At 45.3% G+C, this 24,200-nt stretch overlaps 1 protein-coding gene across 7 annotated transcripts in view; it reads left to right on the top strand.

Annotated features, from left to right (window-relative positions):
- Nucleotides 1-24,200, top strand: part of NTRK3 (neurotrophic receptor tyrosine kinase 3) — a 388,119-nt gene that overhangs the window by 128,320 nt on the left and 235,599 nt on the right. For 4 of the 7 annotated variants that reach the window (XM_073801378.1, XM_033852099.2, XM_033852103.2 and 1 more), the window contains exons 9-11: nt 4,839-4,862; nt 6,301-6,365; nt 7,179-7,281. In XM_073801378.1, coding sequence (XP_073657479.1) covers nt 4,839-4,862; nt 6,301-6,365; nt 7,179-7,281 — 192 coding nt within the window. The remainder of the gene's footprint in view (nt 1-4,838; nt 4,863-6,300; nt 6,366-7,178; nt 7,282-24,200) is intronic. The other 3 variants (XM_073801379.1, XM_073801380.1, XM_073801381.1) reach the window with 1 other exon arrangement.

Below are 24,200 nucleotides of genomic sequence, written 5' to 3'. Positions count from 1 at the left end.
CTCTAATCAAGCTGGTAAGTTCTAACAGACAGCCTTCAGGTAGTTTACTAGGGTAGTGGTTATGGAGTCACAACGCCAAGATTCAGATTCTCATTCAATTGCTTATCAGCTCTGTGATCTCAGGCAAATTACTCAATCCCCTGCTTCTGCCTCAAAGATTGTAGTGAAGATTAATTCGCACATAGTAGATTAATCCACCTAAAATATTTCCCACAGTGCTTGGCACAGAGTAAGCACAGAATTACTGTTTGATTTTATTATTATATATAAAAAAAACACCCAAGGGCAACTGCAAAGGGATTTGTTCTGGGGGAAAAACAGAGATCTGAGGGTGAGGGTCTCCTTTCCTGACTGTTCATGGGCTGGAGACCCACAGGAGAGCTTTGATTGCACTGAATATATTCAGTGGAGCCGTCTGTAGATGCAGAGGCCTCCATCAGAAGGATTTTTTCCGAGCAGGACATTGAAATGAAAATGTTCTGGAAAAGCTTTTTGTAAACTTCACATGCTATACAAATGTTGGTGTTTCCTTCTGCATTTCCAAAGAAGCACTAGAATGTTCAGCCTGGAGTTCAGCTTTAGTGTAGGAACCAGTCTCTGGAAAGGGAGATTTGTTCTAGGAGCATGGAATCCTCTTTGGTGTTCCAGGGATCTGGGCCTAGGAGTGGGGACCGTGAGGAGTCAGGGATCCAAGTGTCAGGGGAGGCCAGGGATCATGTTAGGGTCGAGGTGGCACCTGGAAGGTTGGCGGTCCTTAGATGATGATGTGATAGAAGGAGGAATGTTGACAAGGTGTGTGTGTGTGTGTGTGTGTGTGTGTGTGTGTGTGTGTGTTTGCCTGCACATGTGCAACAAATATATGAGAACACTTGACAAAACGTTTAGGAATAAGTGAGCTGCCATAACTCTTGAATTCTCATTTCTTTTTACCTGACTGGGAAGCCTCTTCATCATGATCTTGTGACAGCAGAAATCAGAATTCCATCAGGGCCCTGGGTACAAACCGTGGGGGACACCATTGCCCCAGTGTCCATAGCCGCACTTGTTGAGACTAGAATTGGTCCCAACCTGCCAGTGCTGGGGGAAAAGAGGCGGCAGCAGCGTGTGGCCTTCTGTGCTGGGTGGGCAGAGCGTGTGGACGCCTGGCGCAGCTCCCCACTCCCTCCTCACACCTGAAGCCAGGGCATCTCTTCTCCTTATCACGTCTATGTGCATCTCTCTCTATCTGGACGCAAGCTTCTGCCTCTCTTCTCCATTCTCTGGATCCCACTGGCTTTTCCCACTGGGTTTTACTTGAGGCTTTTGGGATCTGGAGGACACATGTGCATTGCTTTCATGCCCAGTTCCTGTTGGGATTCAGATGCTGCCTTGGCACACTGGTCCAGTTGTCCTCCCAGCCTGCTGGTGCGGGCTGAGGTGAGGACCACTCTCGGGTACCATCCTTTTCCAGGGTGAAGTTCTGAGTCCTCCCACAGGTTAGAGAGAACCCAGAAGGTCTGGCTGTTCCAAGGCTTGTGTGTTTCCTGGGTGTATAAATGTTTCCAGGCTCTTGCAAAGGAGATAAGCATTCATAGGCTGATTGAGAGATTACCGGGTTTACAGATTCGGCCAAAACATTTGGCTGACGTGAGCATATTCTCTAATAAATGAGAGCCTTATGAGAAATATGCAAATTGGTGTTAACTAGGAATTGATCTGGCACCTCTCTTTTCTCAGGCTCTGAAGCCAAGGCTAGGGCCCCCGTGCCTCCATCCTCCTCCCAAATCAGCCGTTTGGTCACCTGAAGTTTAGAATAGGGTGGGGGGCCTGAAGGGCACACTCAGGAATCTGGAGAAAGCTGTATTGCTCTCCCACAAAACAACACAAAGTGGATAATGAGCAAGCAACCTATTAGCAGTGAATTTACTGTGAATAAGGCTTTCTCTAAGGGACTCCTTCACAGAAAGGCATCAATTTTCCGCCACGGGTAGCTAGGGAAGAATATTTGCTGGCGCATACTTGATAGAACTCTGAGTACAATGACTGTGAAAGCCTAGCCAAGGGCCTGGGTAAATGGAAGACCCACGGTGAATGAATGAACGAATAAGTTCTTATTTTTCAGGGTGTGGTAGGCTTGTGCCAGGAGGAAGTGGAGTAAAATGCAGTGGTTCTCAGAGGGACCAGCAGAACAAGAAAACTTGTTCGAAATGCAAAATTCTCAAGACCTCCCCCAGACCTCCTGAGTCAGAAACTCTGGGGTGAGGACCAATAATCCATATTTCTTTAAAAAATTTTAAAAGATTTTTAACTTTTCATTTTGAAATAGTTTGAGATTTACCAGAAAAGTTACAAAATAGTACCAAAAAATCTTCCTTATACTGTTCACCCAGCTTCCCCCAGTGTTACCATCTTACATGACTACAGGGCAGTGATCAAAACCAGGAGAGTAACGTTGATACAACCCTATTACCTAATCTACAGACTTTATCTAAATCTTACCAGTTGTCCCACTGCTGTCCTTTTCTTCTCTGAGATCCAATCCAGGATTATATTGATACATTGTATTTAGCTGCCATGTTACCTTATTCTCTTTAAATCTGGGGCAGTTCTTCAGGCTTTCTTTGTCTTTCATGATCTGTGCACTTTTTTTTTAATTTATTTTTTTTACATCTTTATTGGAGTATAATTGCTTTACAATGGTGTGTTAGTTTCTGCTTTATAACAAAGTGAATCAGTTATACATATATCCCCATATCTCTTCCCTCTTGCGTCTCCCTCCCTCCTACCCTCCCTATCCCACCCCTCTAGGTGGTCACAAAGCACCGAGCTGATCTCCCTGTGCTATGTGGCGGCTTCCCACTAGCTATCTATTTTACGTTTGGTAGTGTATATATGTCCATGCCACTCTCTCACTGTGCACTTTTGAAGGATCCTCACTAGTTATTTTGTAGACTGTCCCACAATTTGGGTTTGCCTGATGTTTTCTCACAACTGAATGCCAGTTAGGCATTTTTGGCAGGAACACCGCAGAAGTGATGCTGTGCCCGTTCAGTACGTTGTGTCAGGGGTACACGACGTCTGTACGTTTTATTACCAGTGATGTTAACTTTATCACTTGGTCAGGATGGTGTCTGCTAGGTTTCTCCACTGCAGAGTGACTATTTTTTTCTCCTCTGTAATTAATAAGCATAATATTTTGAAGCTTTGTAAATATCTTGTTTCTTATCATTCTTTCACACATTAGTTTTAGCATTCATTGATGATTCTTGCCTGAAACAAATATTAGTGTGCCATTTGTCAATGGTGATTTTTCTATTTCTATCCTTTTCCTCTACATTTATTAATTGGATTTTATTGTAAGGAAAAGCTTTCTTTTCTTATTTGTTGATTAAATTACTTCGTTATATCTGTATGGACTCATGGGTATTTATTTTGTTCTATGAATTATAATCCCTGTATTAACTTGCTAGGGCTGCTGTAAGAAAGTGTCAGAGACTGAGTGGCTTCAACAATAGAAATTTATTTTCTCACAGTTCTGGAGGCTGGAAGTCTGAGATCAAGGTGTCAGCAGGGTTGGTTCCATCTACCCTCTGGGTACGTCTATATCTTAGTGTCCTCTTATAAGGACACCAGTCATATTTGATTAGTTCCCACCTTAATGACTTTATTTTAACTTAATTACCTCTTAAAGACCCTATCTCTAAATACAGTCATAGTCTAAGGTACTGGGGGTTAGGACTTCAACATATGAATTTTGGGCAGATATAATTCAGCTCATAACAATCTATGACTGTCATTATATTGTCATTATATTTTGTTGCTCAAATCATCCCCAGTTTGGCCATTGGAGACCCCTTCATACTGGCTCCTGTGTCCCTTCTTCATGCCCCCATTAATTCTTGAGCACCTTCTTACTTTCCAGTACTGCAAGCTGTTCCAAGCACATCTTGTACTTTCTCTGCCCCAGCCCTGGAATTAATGTGTTTCTCAAAGAATCCCTCATTCTTTTTACTGGAGAATGGTAGTGATCACCTCCTGGATGGTTCTGTGGCATGCTAAAGTTTGAGAATCTCTGATAGAGTGGTTCTGAGCCCAGACTTGGATTTGAATCCAGCTCTATCCCTTCTTAGATGAGTGACATTCAATTAGTTACTTAATTTCTATAAGTCTGTTTCCTTTTCTGTTGAAAGGGGATAATGCTACCCACCTCCTAGGGTGGTTATAAGGATTGATGTATTACATAAAGCATTTTGCACAGCCCCTGGCTCATAATCAATGCCCAATGATGATTGGCTTTCATTATTAGGTGAGCCATTTCTAAAGGCCAAAGACCAAATAACACATTTTCATCTGGGGAGTGGATAGATTCTAGAGGGATTCCCAAGAACGTCTCAATGACCTACTAGAATAAACGCTACATATTGATCTGAGGAATTGTGTCTTGAGATCATAGCTGGCATTTTCCAGGAAGATCCATGGAAGCCCATCCTGCAGCATTTCTTCTTGGCGCTAATGTACCACCAACGTTCCCAACACTCTGGGCACCTGAGGGCGGGAGGAATGAGGGTGAGATGGTGAGTCTGGATGTAGTTCCTCATCTCATAGTATGGTTTCTAGTCTCCAGGTGGACCAGGCCACCTCCCTTGAAACCAGGAGTTTTAGCTCTTATTCCTTCTCCATTTGGAAGACCACCTTCTAAAGAGTGTGGGGGAGGGGTGACGAGCCAAGGATTTTAGTTTTCAGTTGCCAGGGCAACGGGATCATGGTGAGTGGGAGAGATCATAGCTATGAGAAAGACAGAGTGCGACTGTTCTGGTTTTTTATTACGTTTGTTAATGATCTCTTTGTCTTTTTTGCAGAGAGCACGGATAACTTTGTCTCTTGTAAGTCTCTTTTACCTTTTGCTTTGAAAGTGATTTATTCTGATACTTTTGGTAACTACTGAGTCCAAATAGCCCTCTTTCGTACTCTACCAGCATCCTCAGACTCATGGCCGCTGAGAGCATCTGAGTGAACTGTGAAAGGAGAGTAGAAATACTTGAGCAGTTCCAAGCCCACTCCTCTTGGACAGTCACTTGCTGCCTCAGTTTCCCCGCAGTTTTCTAGGGTCTGACCATGTTGTGGGTCTTCCCACCCAGACGGACAGAGGTGGTGTCAGGAAGGATGTGGGGTTCACGTGCCCCAGTGGACCCCTGTTGAGCATCTCAGTTGTTCTTGCAGAGAGAATGTGGGGCCTATAAACATGTTAGTGTTTGTCACCTGCTTTGAGAGCCAGGACCTACCTCGTGTGGAGCTGTGATTGACAAGGTCTCCTGATAGGTTCGCCTGTCCTCAGATGAGATTATTGAGGCTCAGTCTATAAGTGATTTGGGGCCAGGACTAGACGATCCCCAAAGGATTTGGTGTTTCGCTCATGGTCTGTGGGGAAACATATTTATTCCTTTTCCTTTTGTCCCCTGTGGGAGAGGAACAGGGACGGCTGAGGCCATCTCTGCTCCCTGTTCGGCCTGAGACAGTAGACAGTCCTGTTTAGAACGCCCCTTGTTGTTTGGCACAGATGTAAATATAACCTGGATTCCTTTGTTTGTCCTCGGTCTTTGAGGACTTGTCATCTCACAGGATGTCCCTCCAGAGAATTTTGAACTGGGGCTCTCTCTGGACAAGGAGTTGATTCTAGAAGGAGGACTAATGGATGCTCGGCTTCCCATCCAGGCCTTGCTGGGAAGAGCAGATGTTTCCTAGTCAGATAAACTTGCTGCCAACTGAAGCTGCCATTGTGTTCTGAAATCTGCCGTAGGGCAACAGATAGTGGGTTGTTTATGGGGCCACAGGCCTCCTGGATCTCACTGAGGAGTGAAGAGGGAACGAGGAAGGGCATGGAGAGTCTGGGACAGGATAAGGGGTGCAGAGAGGAGCTGAATGTCAGCAACAGCTACCATCACCCACGAAACTGGCCGAATCCAGACCCTGGCTGTGATCCCAAACCATTTTTTTCCCTCTTATTTATTCAATAGCTCATGGCCCACATTGTCCAGGTTACATTATTTACTCTGTGATGGGGATTGGGGGACGGGAGCAAAGGTTCTTTATACCTATGGAGTCTGTCTTTGAGTCATCAGTACCCACCAGGCAGCCACACGGGGATCCGATCTCTGGGGACCCCTGCAAAGCCTGGGGAGGCCAGGCAGTCAGAGTCTAGCTTCAAGGGGATGTTCTCCAGCAAGAACTTTCAAGAGGACTTGGGAGTTAGGCAGGGACCGTGGCTGAGGCTCTCGTGGCCAGGAAGCTAACTACTCTTCTCTATTTATGTTTGGTTTTCAGTCTACGAAGTGAGCCCCACCCCTCCTATCACTGTGACCCATAAACCAGAGGAAGACACTTTTGGGGTGAGTCACTCCTTGGTCAAGAGGAAGGTGTTTACTGATGCAGTAGTTTTTCAGGCTTCTGTTTTAGTAGCTAACTTTTCCCAATACTGCCTTATTTGGAACTCTAGCATACGTGGCATAGAGAAGCCGTGATGAATGACCTCCTTTCAGGTGGTTAAAACCTTCCTTGTTTGATGAGAATAATTCATTGTTTGAGGAAGTCTTTGAGGATCTGCTTTAAGCCCTAGGGCTCGGGAGGAGAACAGTTTGAAACTTCCCACTCCATTAGGAGCCAGCTGGGCCTGATTCGAAGGGGCTGCTAACTGTACAGACTTTTACAAAAGTCAGAGTTGCCCAGGGCATCTTCTTGAGTGGGAGGTGACCCCACCTCCCGCTCTCAGAGCCTGAGGTTTCTCTGGGGAGAAAAGGAAAGGAGTCTTTTTAGAATCTCCTGGATAAGAATATTATGCAAAGAATGTCAATGTGAAGATGCAAGATTTGCTTGCTAATTAAAACCACAACGGAACGACAGGCAGAAGCATCTCTGGGCTTCCTCCTGCATCTCTTAGGATGGTCCCCAGATGAGAGGGCTCAGAACACTGAATCATGGAACTTTCTCTAATCAGTCTGGGTAATTTATTTTTTGATGTTCTTAGAGTCTCATAAATTACATCTTCTCAAGACTTTACTCAGTCTGAGAAGTTCTGAAGTTCACTGAAGTTCTGGGAAGGCTACAGTTGCTACTGTAATAGGATGTTCTCATCTGAGCATGCGTGTTACTTCATACTCCGGTTTTCTGTAACTGCTCGACTGTCTGTTTTTGGCTCCCAATAGGTATCCATAGCCGTTGGACTTGCTGCTTTTGCCTGTGTCCTGTTGGTGGTTCTCTTTATCATGATCAACAAGTATGGTCGACGGTCCAAATTTGGAATGAAGGGTAAGGTGGAATTTTCATTTGCGAGGGTCTCATGGGGGAAACATGGCTCCTTTTGATCAAAAGATGCTGTTTTAATTTCTTTGCTCTCTGAGAGGGCTTCAGGGTGGTGGGCTTAAGTGGCCCTGGTAGAGACTCCCATCTACACGTTTATTATTGGTAGTGATGGATAGAAGGCAGTGTTGGTGTGAGGACCAAACTGTGGACCACCTGGTTTTTCTGTAATGACTAAAAACATTGCTTCACTGGGCTGGTACAATGAGGATGATTTGAGAAAGAAGTTGGATTTGAGGGCAAATGAAGAGGACTTACCTTTCTTTTTATTTTTGGTGGGTAAAAGGACTCTTTGTTTGAGTAACTTGGTTTTTCTCTTGTCTGCACCCATCCTTGGAGTTGTGATGAGAAGGTATTAGCAGAACTAAATGTAGGATGGTAGACTGTGGCATTGAGAGGTTGCCCATGCGTGGTATCTCAGCACGTAGCTCTACACAGAGTTCCAGAATGGATGCCAAGAGCAACGTGATTGCTAAATCTGCTGGCCAGTTTCCACAACACAGAGTACTCAACCCCGTTACAGCTGGGGTGGAATGTGAGACGTGGCTCTCCACCAAGGCTTGGGAAAAGGGGGCTGGCACAAAAGGGGTTAATGTGGTGAATTAGCATCCATCTGCCTGGTCCCAGGATGGATCTGACCAAATGGCGCAAGGGAGGCTGGATACCAGTGCTTAAACAGAAACTTGAATTTCAAGATATACTCCCAGCTGGGGTTTCCATTTATGGCTGATGTTAATAGGAGAAGGGTGGGGAGGGAGTATGAAGTATTTGACAAGCCGTCAGGTTCCTGAGCAAGGATTCAGGTTGGAGTCTTCTGGTGAGATTATGGGATCCAGAAAGATGAATTTCGATGACTTCTGCACACGAACTGGTATCTGTGGTTGGGGTCTTGACCTGGGGGCTCAGGAATTAAGGGGAAAGCATGAATGAGATTCACAGGGATAGTGGTCCCCTGAACTTATATGTAAATGTTTAATTGTTTGTACATGGTGGCAGGGGGCGGGGTTGGGAAGGAACTAATCCATAGCTTCTGTTATATTGTCAGAAGAGTCTGTGACCACCCTACAAGTTTAGAACACTGATATATAGCAAGCGATAGCCATAGAGAACTAGAAAGGCAGAAATCATGGGGGAGGACTGTCTGGCTTCCCAGAAGCCTCCTGCCTCTTTCTGCTCTTGGTTAAGCTGAACAAGTCCCAGAAGAGCAAACCAGGTTTTCTTGAAGCAAATGAAATATTTTGACCAAGAGAAATAACACGTAAAGGCAAATTATAAAACTTCTCTATATATTAGAAGTTTGGCCTGAAGCCAGATGACTTAAACAAGAGGAGACCACGGTCAGCCACCTTGGCTGGAGAGGTTTTATCTACCAGTACCCCACGGGCCAAACAGGGCTTCACAGGTTTGGAAGATCAGTGACCCCCATGCAGGCTCTGAGCCTTCAGTCTTAGCATCATCCTTGGGCTCCTGGCTTTGAGGACCTGGCACTAGTACTTGTGCAAAATTTTCCTACCATGGGAGGAACTTTCCTAGCTCTTCCTCCCTCCACCTAAGGAAACAGCAGGGCCTTGACCAAAGGGGAAAACGGGGCATTATTGCTCTCCCCTGGAGAGGCACACCACCAGCTGAGACCCTGCAACAAGACTGGCACCACCAAACAAGCAGATTTTTCCTCTTAATTGTCATCTGTTTTCTGGAAGAGCGTGTCCCCATGTCGGATGAATTAGGCAGCACCCAGCGTGGTGCTTTCCCCTCAGCTGTCCTTGGAGCCTCTCCCAACACCCACTCCCCTCTCCCGGGCTGAGCTGCCTTCATTGGCCCTGGTTGCGCCAAACATCCATAAGTTTGGAAGTGAAATATTCCTTAATTTAAAGTCAGGTGACCTGAAGAAGTTTGGCTAGAGTGAGAGGCAAGATAAGATGTTGTATCCAAGGCTGACCCTGTTTAGAATTAAGCCTGCATCTTTCTGATCTTTGTTGTGCCTGACTGTATTTAGTTCTCATCTTAGGATGAAACAGCAAATGCCCTAGGCTGCATACACCCTTGATCTTTTATTAGCAGCGGGTCTCCCAGTCCAGAAAAAAGAGCAAAGTTGCGTGTACCAGAAGTCCCCCAAATCTGACTCAGGCAAACCTCCGTCTCTTCAGAGCCACCCGTTCCTCAGCTTTGAATTTTCAAATCTGGGTTAAAAATCTGTGATGCCACTTAATTGCTCTATGTTTCCGGCAAAGTTACTTAACTTCTCACAGCCTCTATTCCCACAACTTCAAAATGATGGAATGATACCACCTCCCTCATTGCATTGCTCTGAGTGTTGAGATCTGTGTGTAATTGACGTTTAAAAGGGTCCCTGTGGTTGTAGTTTTCTTCTTTCTTTGTGTATAAGCCTGTCCAAGCTTCTTTCATTGTCCTTCCAGGAAGGGCTGACCTCCCAAGACTTAATCATGCCCTCTTTTGTCCCACACAATATTTAGTAAAAATGCTTTTCTTCCACCCTAATCCTGGGGCACTGTCATCATCTTGCTCACACATCATCTGTCCTGTTAGACCAGGAGTGACTTGTTGCAGAAACCCGCAGTCACTCAGCTGAGTATGCCTGAAACTTTGCACAGTCTTTGACAAATTGTTTCTGAACTTAGAAATGAATGACTTTAGTTTTACTCAGAAAACAAGCACAGCTTGTTAATCAGTAATGGGCTAGTTAGGGCTCATTTGGAAATCTGAGATGTCTGGGCAGTGGAGGTGGAGTGGAGATGATCTGGGAGACTCATAAATAATTCCCACCCTCCACATCTGAGGGCCTGGAACACAGTGTATGGATGAGGAGGACTTATTAAAATGAACTTCCTTCTGAGAAATAAAAAAATATATAGAAAAATACGGACATTAGTATGACAGACACTCATATTCCTGTCACTTAGAATAAGCAGCTGTTACTGTTTTGTCTTCTGTTGCATCTAATGTTTTATTCCTATTACTGATAAAACTAAGATGGCTTTAACTGTCACCCCGGTCCCATTTCCGCTTCCATTTCCACAGGCAGTCATTAGCTTGAGTTCACTGTACATCCATCAGTCCACTTGTTTTTGTCTCTCTCCCTGTATCTCTGTCTCTCCTTCTCTGCTGTCTCTGCACACCCACCCTTCGCACCATGGCTCTCTCCCAGCTGACCCCATACCCTGCAGACTGCCAACTTAGCAACTGCCTCTACTCTATGGCAATCCTAGTGGCCAAGTCTGGTAACCAGCTCAATTTTATAGTTCTACTTACATATATGTATATATATATATGTTTTGTTTTGTTTGTTTTTTCCAAATCACAATTGCATTTATTCATAGACATCTAGAAAACAATCAAAAGTATATTTGTCTCTTATAGACCTTATTAATAAATTTTATGTGGATGAGAGAGCTTGTGTCCCGAGAGTTTTAAACAGCATGATTAAAGACTGTAACACTCCCAAGAGTGGTCACAGATAGGTACAGGATGTGAAGAAAGATATACATATATACATACACATATATATGTCTACATATGTGAATACATTTACAAGATGCATTACTTTGTGTATGTTTTAATTTGTAAATGTGTTTATACTCTAAACACCCTTCTGCATCTTCTTTATTTGCTTGTCATGTGTTAGAGATCGCTCCATGTTGGTACATATAGGAATTCCACTGGGGACCTATTTTATGGAGGTGGAATGTATTAACCAGAGTTTGTAGAAATGAACTGAAAATGCGTTGTCTCAGACACTTTTTTACTGTTTTCAACTGCCATCTAGTTGATCGAAATTCCGGCCTGGGGAGAGGTCAGGATTCTGCCCTGTGGAGGGTTAGGATTCGAGCTCATCTTCTCTTATAATCACAAAGGTTCTAAAATGGGGCTGAGTGTCCAGTGGGCTTTCTTTGAGCTGTGGATGAAGCCCCATGCTTTAGAGTGGCAGGAAGATCCTGAAGTATTTGGTATGGTGTGGGCACTGACCAGTCAGAGCACATACTGCCCTCCTGCTGGAGCTGGCACCCGGGGGCTCCCTGCTGTGCCGGGTGTTAACTCATAATCATGCTGGATCACAGGGTGGTTGAGTGGTGGGTGGTCGGGAGGTTCAGGGCAGGGGTCGTTTACTGGGAGGGACAGAAATATATCAAAATATGTCAGTATCTTAACTAATTATATTGTGCCGGTGCATCCTGGGCCTGGAAGTGACATGGCTTAGAATTTATTCCATGCTCATCCTCATATAATATTTTAAAATTAGACATTGAAAGATCGTGACAATGATCTAGCCGGGCCCTGCAGTGTCATTATTTAGAGATGAGAAACTGAGGCATAGGAAGCCCAAGAAAGGAGGTGACCTGCTCTGGTTTTCAGTCTGGTTAAGCTGAGTGGGTTCTAGAACGGACGTTCTACCTTGCATTCTCAGTCACTTCTCATGGCAACTATCGATAGAATGACCTAACTCCTTGGTCTTGGCTGCCCCACCATGAACATCCACAGTGCATCTGCCATCTTTATTTCACGTGGTTGTTAGAACAATAACCAGGTAGAAGATGCTAGTGTGTCTTTAAATACTTAAACATGCCCTATAGTTTTCATATAAGGTGACTATCATTATTATTTAATGGAGAAAGAAGCAAACGTGTGGGGTTTTTGCAGGCTGTAAAAAGGGCATACATTATTCGGTCTCTCTTGTCTGACTACCTCTTAAGCATCTTTATAGACGTCTAGATCAGAGATACTGTGGGAGTGAACTTCATACTTCTTGGCTCCCTCTTACTGTCACAGAGGAAACAGAATAATGGTTTATTAGAGTTGAAACAGACCTTAGACTTATTAGGCTAATGTCCCCATTGTACAGGTAAGGAAGCAGACGCAGAGAAATGAAATGGCATGCCAAAATGCACGGCTAGCTAGAGCAATGCTGGCCTGCTTTCCCACCTGCGTGCTCTATGCAGAGAGCCTGGGAAGGTCTGGGAAAGGAAGACGGATTGTGAATAAATCAGGTCTGCTCTTCCAATACTTTATCTAATTATCTTTGAATGCTGTCCTGCTTCAAAGGGGCTTTCAAACATGTCTCTTATTAATCCTCTTTTCTCAAGCTGGGACACACCTGGCCTGGGGAAAAGGTGGGAGCTGATGGAGGAGTCTTGCTTCCCAGGCTTAGAGGACTTCCTCTGTCTCTTTCTGGACATGTTGGGGACTGCATGGCAAGGCAGCAGAAGCCAGAAAGAAGGCTGGGAAGGCCAGGAGTCTAGAAAGGCTGGTTGGGCTTCCGGTAATACCTTAGGTGCTTCATCTGCTTGCCGTCCATCCTAGTGGTTGGACGTGTGCTGGTGCCCCTGATGGGCCCGTGGATGGGCACTCCAGGATTGTTGCATTGTGAATTAGCATCAGCTAATAGGTACTTAAAGTGGTTGCCTATTTGATTATGATTGGGGGTTATTAACATTTTTTTCCCCATAAACAGATGGTAACTTCTCTCCAAGTAGATTGTCAGAGTCAGATTTGGAGGGACTGATTGGTTCCTGCCAAAAGATCTCGGGGGTGGCTGCCTGCGTTGAATGGCCCTGTTATCCCTCTGGTTTAACTGCTCGGTTAACGGGAATGATTAGACTTGGGAAGGAGTCATTTCTGCCCGCTCTCCTAACCTTGGAACATTGGACTGAGAAGGGTTTCTTCCAGCTGGATGGAGGTAGGGCTGGGATCCTGGCCTCCTAATGTTTGATGCTCTAACTGGCATTTCTTCTTCAGCTGGGATAGAGGGTCCCTGTATCTATAGCCATGAGCACAGAGCCAGGGAATTGATACAATGAGTGTGGGGTAGAAATAGAGAATTCTGAGACTACTGAAAGGTGACCTTGACCCTGGGTGAGGTCACCATTAGTGCCACTGATAAGGCAGCTTTTTTTGCCCTGAGAAATACACTTATCTGGCCTTGATTTAATGGGGCGTCAGAAGCCAAGAGCAAGGCAGAAGTGAAACTGAGTGGAGGACTTGGGTTTCCTGACTTCCTGAAATAAGTCTATTTTTCCTTCTTGCTTGTTTTTCTTTCTTGACTTCCTTTGCTGTTTCCTCCTCTGAATTGAGGTACGCAAGGGAGGAAGCTTACCCCTGGCCTTGGCAATGACCCTGTGCTTGGGATTCCTGGTGGAAGATGCCTCTTTGAACATAATTTTGAGACTGCTGTTATCCTCAGGCCCTGAGGTTTACAAGCAAACTGCTGCAAATCCCTGGCCCCAGCTACTCCTCACCCCATTGCCCTTTGTGCTGTGCATCCATCATGGGGGACGAGTTGGATGGGGTGGGGAAGGAGCATCCTGCAGGAGGAGAAAGGGGAGCCTGCATCCGGCTGGGGCTCAGCCACCAGTGGTGTCTGCCACTGCCTCCGGCCCCAGAGCATCCCGAGGAAAGAGAAGAGCTTCCGGTTGGTCTCTTCCTGGCTCTTTCTCTTAGAGGGTTAGTGACACCCTCTCTTCCTCCCTTCCCTGATACCCCCGTATGTTTAGTTTAGAGAGAGATTCACCAAGTCACTCTGGTGCATACCCCTTTATTTTTTTCTCTTGTATTAGTTCTGCTGCCACAAGCCAGAGAGGGATTTGCTGGCATCCTTGCACTGGTCTCCAGACAAGCTTTCTTCCTGACAGGCCTGGCTACCTAATTTATGGGACCCAGTGCAAAATCTTCCTAAAGCACTAGAATTGCAGGACAGCTACAGCAGAGACTTATACCCCAATCATGGGGCTCTTCTGAGCATGGAGTTAGGGTCAGGCCCGTGAAGCCAGCTCTGCTCCCTGAATACACATTCCAACGTGGTTTCAAGCCCTAGCGCCTTCATTTTTTTCCTGAATGGTGAGGAGGGAAACCGATATTTCTATGCTTCCTGTTCAGAGAGGAGCTGGGATTTGGGGTAAAGATAAGAGTATCAGCTGATTTTTCACTTCTAATCATAGCAAGGAAAGAGAATAGGGGGCATGGGCATTTATTGAGTACCTACTGTGTGCCAGACACATATAGGCACATGTAGGCATATAAGGTCTAATATACCTTATAGTATTTTGTCCTGATGAGTGGCTGTTCTCCACATTGTAAAGGCAATAAAGCTGCTCAGAGTGGTTAAATTGCCCCATGTCATGTGGCTGGTGATCAAGAAAACCAGGTTTTAAATGAGGTCACTCTGAATCAATGGTTCTCAATCTTCACTGCACATTCCAATCACTTGGTCAAATTGTATGACTCCCTCGGCCCAGGTGGCACCCCAGGCTGATTAAATCCGATTCTAGAGGCGAAACTCTAGGCATGGGCATGCTTTTTTCAACACCTCGGGTGATTTCAGTTGTGCAGCCAAGGTTGAGAACCAGCGGTGTAAGGCCAAGATGCAATTGCGCATTTAATTAGTGGCCCAGGTCATGTATGCAGTCTGCAGACCGGTGTATCTGGTCACCTTGGGACCGTGTGAAATGTGTAGATGCCTGGGATCACTCCACACCCACTGGGTCAGACCTGGGGTGAAGTGGGGGAGATTTTTGATGCTCACTAAAGTTTAGGAACCACTGCACTGAATCCTGGGAGATGCTGGGGATCTTATGAAAATGCAGATTCTGGGGAAGGGCTGAGAGTCAGTGTTTCTAACCAGTTGCCAGAGGATGCTGCTCCGGGGCTCACAGTTCAGGGAACAAAGGACGAAGTGAAAACCTCAGGCCTGGGACCTGGGGACTTAGGTCACATCCCTGTGTTCCATTTCTTCCTGTGCACCATTAGCAAAATCAGCCGGCCTCAACCCCTGACTCTGCTAGTTGGAATAATATGACTATACGATTACAAAATAGAACCACGACTTCTAAGGCAATTTTAGTTCTACCCTCTTTGGATAAATAAGCCTTGCTTCTTTCCTAAAGCAGTTCTGCAGTGGCTTCCTTGGTTCATAGCGAACTGCCACCTCCTTCCACACAAGGGCACTTGTAAGGCCTGCTGCCTCTGTTGATCTTAGCACAAGCGTGAGGTCCATCAACACAAGGGCTGGAGACAGAGCCCCAGGGAGGCCAGCAGTCAGTGGGCGTGCAGCATTCCCAGCCCAGAGTCCCTTGTGTGGCTGGGCAGGCACTCCTCTCCTCTTCTAGAAACTTCCACGTCCCGTTTCCTCTTCCTCCCATAGCTGATCTTGGAGGTAATGTTGGGAGCTACAGGAAATGGGAGCAGCTTGGGCTTGGCAGGCCCTGAAGTGGATCAGGGCATGTTGTTTGGTGGAGGAAGCCTAGCGGGTTAAGTCAGTGGAGGCCCAGGGCACCTGCCAGCCTCAGAGGCACTGCTCTTGGTGGCTGGAATTTTGTTCTCCTCAGTCCTGCCGCTCCAGTGGTATTTACATTGGACACCTGCCCTGCCCTCCCAATGGACTGTGGAATAAGAACTGCATAGTTGGCCAAAGACTGGAACGGTTTCCTTAGCAGTCCCAGCAATGCCGAGCCTCCCTACCTGACGGGGATCTTGAGTTCAGAGGGGCCTCTGTGCTGTAACAGCGATGCACACCTGTTCCCAGGTGGGGGAGAAGAATGCCAGCATCGGTCTGTCTGCCAGCAGGTCTGACATGAAGCCCCGGGGAGGGTGCCCAGGTAGTTCCAGGAACTACCTTTCCAAGTGAATCCTTCCAAATCAGTTGAGTTCAGTGGGCTGGCCTTGGGCCAGTGGAGGGGTGCCAGGGGGCACCCCCATTGTTGGCTTAGTCTTTAAGAAAAGCAGGCAGGATTTGAGTACTGTTATTGGCCATGATGTGAGGAAATGGCTCCAATCGTCCCAGCCACTGCCTGGGCTTGCTTTGCGGGGCTGGAGGTGGGGGGCGTCTGGGGGACACGCCGGCCTGATAGGGCTGTGTTTGGAGCTGGAGGCCTTCTAAAGAGAAGCACTGTCAGAAATGAGGGGCCATCCGAGCGAAAGGGAAAATGGACATTCACGTTTGCTGTTGCTAAGTGTGTGGACAGAGCCTGCCTTTCTGGAAAGTGGTTTGGCAAATTTTATTAAAAGGCTAAAATCAGAGGAATCCCATGTCCCAGAAACTCCACTTCTGAGAATTTAACCTCAGGTAGTGATCACCAACGGCTGCCCATATTGATGTGTGTGGGCGTTCATCCCACTGTGACTTATACAGTCAACTCTATCCACTAAGAATTGCTTAAATTTAATAAATGGTTAGTTGAGCACACTGTGGTTCATACAAATGATGTAATTTCAATGAAGACATTAAAAATGACAATTTTTGAGGACTTCCCTGACAGTCCAGTAGTTAAGACCCTGCGCTTCCCATGCAGGGGGTGTGGGTTCCATCCCCGGTCGGGGAACCCAGATCCCACATGTCACCCAGCCAAAAAATGAAAAAAAAGAAAGAAAGAAAGAGAAATGACAGTTTTTAAAAGCAAATTTTTAATATTTCTTTAAGGATATACATGCAAATAGTAAGAAAGCCCAATAATGTAAAAGATAATGGAGTAAAAGTTACTCTCAATGTGCCTAATTTCCTGCTTCTGAGATAATAACTATTTAGAGGTTCTGTGTATCCTTGCCGAGATAGTCAGTGCTATAAAAGGAGAGATGTTTCCCGTTGCCTTTATACAAATGCCAGCTTGTATTCACGTTGTTCTGGACCACATTATTTTTGGTAACTATCTTTGAGATTATTTCATCTTAGTTCATAGAGATCTACTGCATTCTTTTTTTCTCTTTTTTCCAGCTATATTGAGATATATTTGACACACAACAATGTGTAAGTTTAAGGTGTACAGGGTGATGATTTCATACATGTATGTATTTACTGCATTCTTTTTTTAACAGTTGAATATCAAGAGTGATATTTGAGAGTAATATTTATTGACATGTGAACGTGTTCATATGTATACATATTTTTAAATTGGGGTATAGTTGCTTCACAATGTTGTGTTAGTTTCTGCTGTACGACAAAGTGAATCAGCTATACGTATACATATATCCCCTCCCTCTTGGACCTCCCTCCCACCCCCCACCCCCATCCCACCCATCTAGGTTTTCACAGAGCACCGAGCTGAGCTCCCTGAGCTATACAGCAGGTTTCCACTAGCTATCTATTTTACACATGGGATTGTAAATACCATTCTGCCAATTCATTCCATCCCCTCTTCCCTCCCCACCGTGTCCACACATTCGTTCTCTATGTCTGTGCCTTTATTCCTGTCCTGCAAATAGGTTCGCCTCTACCATTTTTCTAGATTCCACATATATGCGTTAATACACGATATTTGTTTTTCTCTTTCTGACTTACTTCACTCTGTATGACAGACTCCAGGTCCATCCACGTTTCTACAAATGACCCAATTTTGTTCCTTTTTATGGCTGAGTAATATTCCATTGTATATATGTGCCACATTGTCTTTATCCAATCATCTGTTGATGAACATTTAGGTTGCTTCCATGTCCTGGCTATTATAAATAGTGCTGCAGTGAACATTGGGGTGCATGTGTCTTTTTGAATCATGGTTTTCTCAGGGTATACGCCCAGTAGTGGGATTGCTGGGTCACATGGTAGTTCTATTTTTAATTCTTTAAGGAGTGTCCATAGTGTTCTCCATAGTGGCTGTATCAATTTACATTCCCACCAACAGTGTAGGAGCGTTTCCTTTCCTCCACACTCTCTCCAGCATTTATTGTTTGTAGATTTTTTTCATGATGGCCATTCTGACTGGTGTGAGGTGATACCTCATTGTAGTTTTGATCTGCATTTCTCTAATAATTAGTGATGTTAAGCATGTTTTCATGTGCCTCTTGGCCATCTGTATGTCTTCTTTGGAGAAATGTCTATTTAGGTCTTCTGCCCACTTTTTGACTGGGTTGTATGTTTTTTTGATATTGAGCTGCATGAGCTATTTGTATATTTTGGAGATTAATCCCTTGTCAATTGCTTTGTTTGAAAATATTTTCTCCCATTCTGAGGGTTATCTTTTCATCTCGTTTATGGTTTTCTTTGCTGTGCAAAAGCTTTTAAGTTTCATTAGGTCCCATTTTTTAATTTTTGTTTTTATTTTTATTACCTTGGAGGTGGGTCAGAAAACATCTTGCTGTGATTTATGTCCAAGAGTGTTCTTCCTATGTTTGCCTCTAAGAGTTTTATAGTGTCTGGTCTTACATTTAGGTCTTTACTCCATTTTGAGTTTATTTTTGTGTATGGTGCTAGGGAGTGTTCTAATTTCATTATTTTATATGTAGCTGTCCAGTTTCCCCAGCACCACTTGTTGAAGAGACTGTCTTTTCTCTATTGTATATTCTTGCCTCCTTTGTCACAGATTAGGTGACCGTAGGTGCATGGGTTTATCTCTGGGCTTTCTATCCTGTTCCACTGATCTATATTTCTGTTTTTGTGCCAGTACCATACTGTCTTGATGACTATAGCTTTGAAGTATAGTCTGAAGTCAGGGAGCCTGATTCCTCCAGCTCTGTTTTTCTTTCTCAAGATTGCTTTGGCTATTCGGGGTCTTTTGTGTTTCCATACAAATGGTAAAATTTTTTGTTCTAATTCTGTGAAAAATGCCATTGGTAATTTGATAGGGATTGCATTGAATCTTTAGATTGTTTTGGGTAGTGTAGTCATTTTCACAGTTTTGATTCTTCCAATCCAAGAGCATGGTATATCTCTCCATCTGTTTGTGTCATCTTTGGTTTCTTTCATCAGTGTCTTATAGTTTTCTGAGTACAGGTCTTTTGCCTCCTTAAGTAGGTTTATTCCTAGGTATTTTATTCTTTTTGTTGCAATGGTGAATGGGATTGTTTCCTTAATTTCTCTTTCTGATCTTTCATTGTTAGTGTATAGGAATGCAAGAGATTTCTGTACATTAATTTTGTATCCTGCAACTTTACCAAATTCATTGGTTATCTCTAGTAGTTTTCTGGTGGCATCTTTAGGACTTTCTATGTATAGTATCATGTCATCTGCAAACAGTGACAGTTTTACTTCTTTTCCAATTTGGATTCCTTTTATTTCTTTTTCTTCTCTGCTGTGGCTGGGACTTCGAAAACTATGTTGAATAATAGTGGTAAGAGTGGACATCCTTGTCTTATTCCTGATCTTAGAGGAAATGCTTTCCGTTTATCGAAATATTAATGTATTTTCCAGTGAGTAAAGACTGCAAACAGTTGCCCATTTGTTTTTGTTGTAAAATAAAGAGAAAATATTTTCATATATATACCTGGGAAAAATACTGGGATCATATAGACTGATAGGTTAGAATATAAATGATAGTTATCCTTGGATAGTTGGATTATGAAAGCTTTTTTTATTTCATCCTTTGTGACTTTTGTTTTCTTTGTCTTCCAAGTTTTCTGCATTGAACTTTAAAACAAAGCAGGCAGCTGCTGGGGAAAGGGGGCACAGGCTGCATGTACCTCCTTACTAGATGCAGAGTGCTGACTTTCTCCCAACATAGGCTCCATCTGCCCCTTCATGGGGACAACCAGGGCTCTGGTGTCACTTAGCATTGCTGATTGCACAGACCAGGGTTCCTTCCAATGTGTCCTTGGGACACTTGCATCAGAATTATTGATGGTGATGGGGCCTGATTAAAATGCAGGTTCCTGGGCCATGTCTCCTGAATCCAGTGCTCTGGTGGTAGGCCCTGGGAATTGGTATTCTTAAAAAACACCCTGGGTGATTGTGATGCTCATTAATGTTTGAGAAACTTCAGTGTAATTAGAAATTGGCAAACTTTTTCATTAAGAAGCCGGATAGTAAGTATTTTAGGCCTTGCTGGCCATATCGTTTCTGCTGTAATCACTCATGTCGGCTGTTGTAGTCACTTTGTAAATAAATTGGTCTGGCTGTGTTACAATAAAACTTTATTTACAAAAATGGGTAACAAACTGGATTTGGCCTGTGGGCCATAGCTTCAGATCCCTGGTTTAGACTGACCTAGTACCCTGAAAAATTAATCAGAAGATGGAGGAGCCTGCCAAGAACTCTTTATATATGAAGAAACAGGTCATATTATAAATAGGGATCATTAATAGAGTGCTTATTATATGCCAAACACTTTTTCAGACACATACTAAACCTTAAGACAATGCTGCACAGTAGCTATTATCAGTATTATCCTGGCAAGGCAATTGAAAGAATAAGGAAGAATAAGAATTGAAAGAAAGTGATTAGCGCAAGGACATGTGATCAGTGATGGCAGGTCTGCAAAGCTGAGGAGGAAAGTTGTAATGCTACAGTCCTATTTCTCTCTAGCCTTTGGGAAAGAATGTTTTCAAAATTTGTTCTCAGGGCTTCAGATGTCCCCAAGTCCCTCTAAGTTTTCAAGCTAAGGAGGAATAGTCACAGCTCTGTACTTCGTGGTAGTACAAGTCCTGGGGTCACTCTGCACCTCACAGATACCTCAGTAGAGTGGAGTCCTGGGAAGTCTTGGGATCTGCCAGGTTCTGTGGGCATCAGGAGACTTTTTTAAAAAAATTAATTTATTTATTTATTTTTGGCTGAGTTGGGTCTTCTTTGCTGCGGGCGGACTTTCTCTAGTTGCGGAGAGCGGGGGCTACTACTCTTTCATTGCGGTGCGTGGGCTTCTCATTGCGGTGGCTTCCCTTGTTGCGGGGCATGGACTCTATGCACGTGGGCTTCAGTAGTTGTGGTTCACAGGCTCAGTACTTGTGGCTTGCAGTCTCTAGAGCACAGGCTCAGTAGTTGTGGCGCACGGGCTTAGTTGTTCCACGGCACGTGAGATCTTCCCAGACCAGGGCTCAAACCCGTGCCCCCTGTGTTCGCAGGCAGATTCTTAACCACTGTGCCAGCAGGGAAGTCCATCAGGAGACTTTCTTGTGGCCCTCCCTCAGTGCAAGTTTCCAGATGGCTAATGCTAAACATTCACCTTGCTCGGAGCCCATGGAGATAGGCTGGTACCCAGCTAGTCTGCAGCAGGGCTGAACAAGAGGGAACAGTGGTGCTGGCCAGCAGGTGGCCTTTTGCCATCTGGGCCATTGCTTTCCTCCTCCCATCTCCCTACCCCAGCCTGCCTGAGCCTCCACCACTTCCCTGACTCAAGGGGAAGCAAAATCCCCTCGGCTAAGGTCAGCCTCTGAGGCTGGTGGTTCAGCCTGATGGCTTTGCCAGTCAGCAATACGGGTGGGCCAGTACCCTCTGAGGTTATTCTAATAAAAATACCAAGAACTACCATCTTTTTTTAAACTTGCTATTTTATATTGGCGTATAGTTGATTAACAATGTTGTGTTAGTTTCAGGTGCACAGCAAAGTGATTCAGTTATACATATATATGTATCTATTCTTTTTCAAATTCTTTTCCCATTTAGGTTGTTACATAATATTGAGCAGAGTTCGCTGAGCTATACAGTAGGTCATTGTTGGTTATCCACAATAGCTGCTGTCTTGAGAGAGCATAGTTTGCCTTGAAATGTTGGTTCATTACATAAAATCTTGAAGGCTTGGCTTATTCACTGGGTGAACTGAGATAATATATATAAAACAGAACCCATAACCTAGAACCCAGTACCCAAAGCATAGTAACTGCTCAACCAAATAGCTAATTATATAATTCTTGCCATTTTTTTGACAATCAGGAATGCTCTGAGATCAATATTATCATCCTGAGTTTTACAGATAAAAAAATGGAATTTTGAGAATCCTGATAGGGTCATTGGGTCTGTCTGACTCCAAGGCTGCATGCTCTAAGCCACGATTTTGCTTTTGAAAGTCAGAATAGAAGAGGCTCCAGGGCCGCTGAGTGCTTTGGAGGGTCCCCATCCCAGAGAGCTGCAGAGACCCCTTGACAGATGGTCCTTTCCTTCCCTCCATCATCTTGAGAGCCTCCTGCTTGCTCACAAACCAGTGACAAAAGCTCCCCAAGCTAACAGCTGCATACTTTCCTCTTATCAGTTCATAAGCTGCTTATCCTGCCTCAGGCGGACACTTGGCTGCAGGTTAATGGGGTCTTTTGTGGCCCTTTAATCTCAGCCCCCACTGCTTTCTGCTCTCTCTTCCTCTGTCTCTCCAAGTATACAACTCCCAGAAACAGTGTAGCACACCCTGGCAGAAACCCCACTTCCAGATTCTACCTGAGGTCATAGTGGGGAGCTTGGCCCAGGTTCAAAGAGGTGGCTGAGAGAGGTGAGAAAGCAGCAGTTTCCATAGATGCCTTGGCCATCATGCCCCAAACTGTACTCAGGGGCAAACCCCCATCCTTTGTGTCACAGTGAATGTCCCATACGCTGAAGATACAGGAGTCATCCATCCTTGGCACCTACCTCTCCTCCAGTCCCCGCCATCCACCCCTGCCTGCTCTGACACAGCCCTCTGACACAGTCCTGTCCGTGTCACGTCCTACATAGACCCTGAAGCCGCCCCCTGCCCCCCATCTTTGTACACTGCCCCCTCCACTCTCTCCAGGGCTCCCACCTCAGCTTTCTAAGCAGACTTCCCACAACCCTCTGGACCTGGCCCTCTTGCTGTGTTTTCTACACTGCAGTCTAAGGATCAGAGTCATACTTTGCAATGGAAATTTGCTCGTGTGTCCCGTTCTCTGCTCCAGACCCTCCAGGCTTCCCCTGGCTCTTAGGAGAGATGCAGACATGCCCGACAGAGCAGCCCAGACCCAGCATTGCCTGGGCCCTCTGCTACCTCCCCAGCCTCACCTTGCTATGGGATTTCCAGTCCTGCCATGGGGGCCTTGCCTCTGCTTCCTCAGTGTTTCACTCTCCCTAAGGCCGCAGTGCCTCCGCCTGGACGGCCTCAAAGGCTCTCCACCCCACAGCTTCGTGGGTTCCCAGTTCCACCTCCTTCCTGTTCCAGCCCAGTCTTCTCTGCCCAGCCACGCCTGCCCCAGCCGCCCAGAGCCAGGGTAGCCCCTGTGACCCCTCTTCTCAGCATCATGTGCTTTTCTTCCATAGCATCCTGCCCCATTATTCAAAGAGTGTTTGGTGATCGCTCGCCTGTCCCAGTAGAGGGACAGTGATGGGCTAACTCACACAGCTTTATTAATGCTGGTAGGCTGCCTCAGGCAGAGGGGTGCGTGAATGTCCTCTAGTCCCCCTGAGCTTTGCCTCTGCAGCGCTGGAGCCTAGCCCCCCTCCCCTGTCCACTGGCGCCCCCAGTTTTGTGGCTACTGTGATGGGGCATGTGATCTGGATATTTTCTTTCGGTGCCTGTTGATTACCTGTAAGCTAGAGACAGGAATGTTCTCCTCCAGCTAACAGCTCTTCCCCTGCCTCGCTTTCCTCCTCCTACCCCGTGGCGTTCCATGGACAGGAAGATACTGGATGGACCTGCCTTTCCCTAAGATCACACCGTGTTTACCTACCCCTCCCTCTCCCTCTGCATCTCTTCCTTTAACCGCCATCTTGTGTGGAATCAGACCCATTGTATGATTCCTTCCTCCGTCTGCATCACTGAGACCTCTTCCCTAGCCACGCGCCTGGTGCCCGTTACAGCTTAGAGTCAGACAGGCCCGGGGTCGAATCCCACTTCTGCTGCTTGGGAGCTGGGGCACTTACAGTGACTCATTAACTATCCTGGGCTTCCGTTTCCTCAGCTGACAAATGAGAGGGCTAATTCTTACTTTACAGGGTTTTGTGAGAATTAAATGAAATTATGTATATAAAGCAATTAGCTTAGTCCCTGGCCATGTAGTAATCACTCAGTGAACATGGTGAGGGGAGAAATAATTATGACTTTCGCTCCATTCAGACGAGCACCGAGTAATCCACAGATCCCATAATGGCTGTGGTTTGCAGCCTTGGTTCTACGTTAGAATTAACCTGAGGATCTTTTACAAATTCCAGTGGCCGGGCTGCTTCCCAGACCAATTAAGTCAGAATCTCAGTGGAAGGGACCCAGACTCTAGTAGTTTCTAAA

The sequence above is a fragment of the Tursiops truncatus genome, chromosome 2 (genome assembly GCF_011762595.2).
Source record: "Tursiops truncatus isolate mTurTru1 chromosome 2, mTurTru1.mat.Y, whole genome shotgun sequence".
Taxonomy (NCBI): Eukaryota; Metazoa; Chordata; class Mammalia; order Artiodactyla; family Delphinidae; genus Tursiops; species Tursiops truncatus.
Note: the sequence above shows the minus strand (reverse complement) of the source record. Positions and strands in the feature narration are given on the sequence as shown.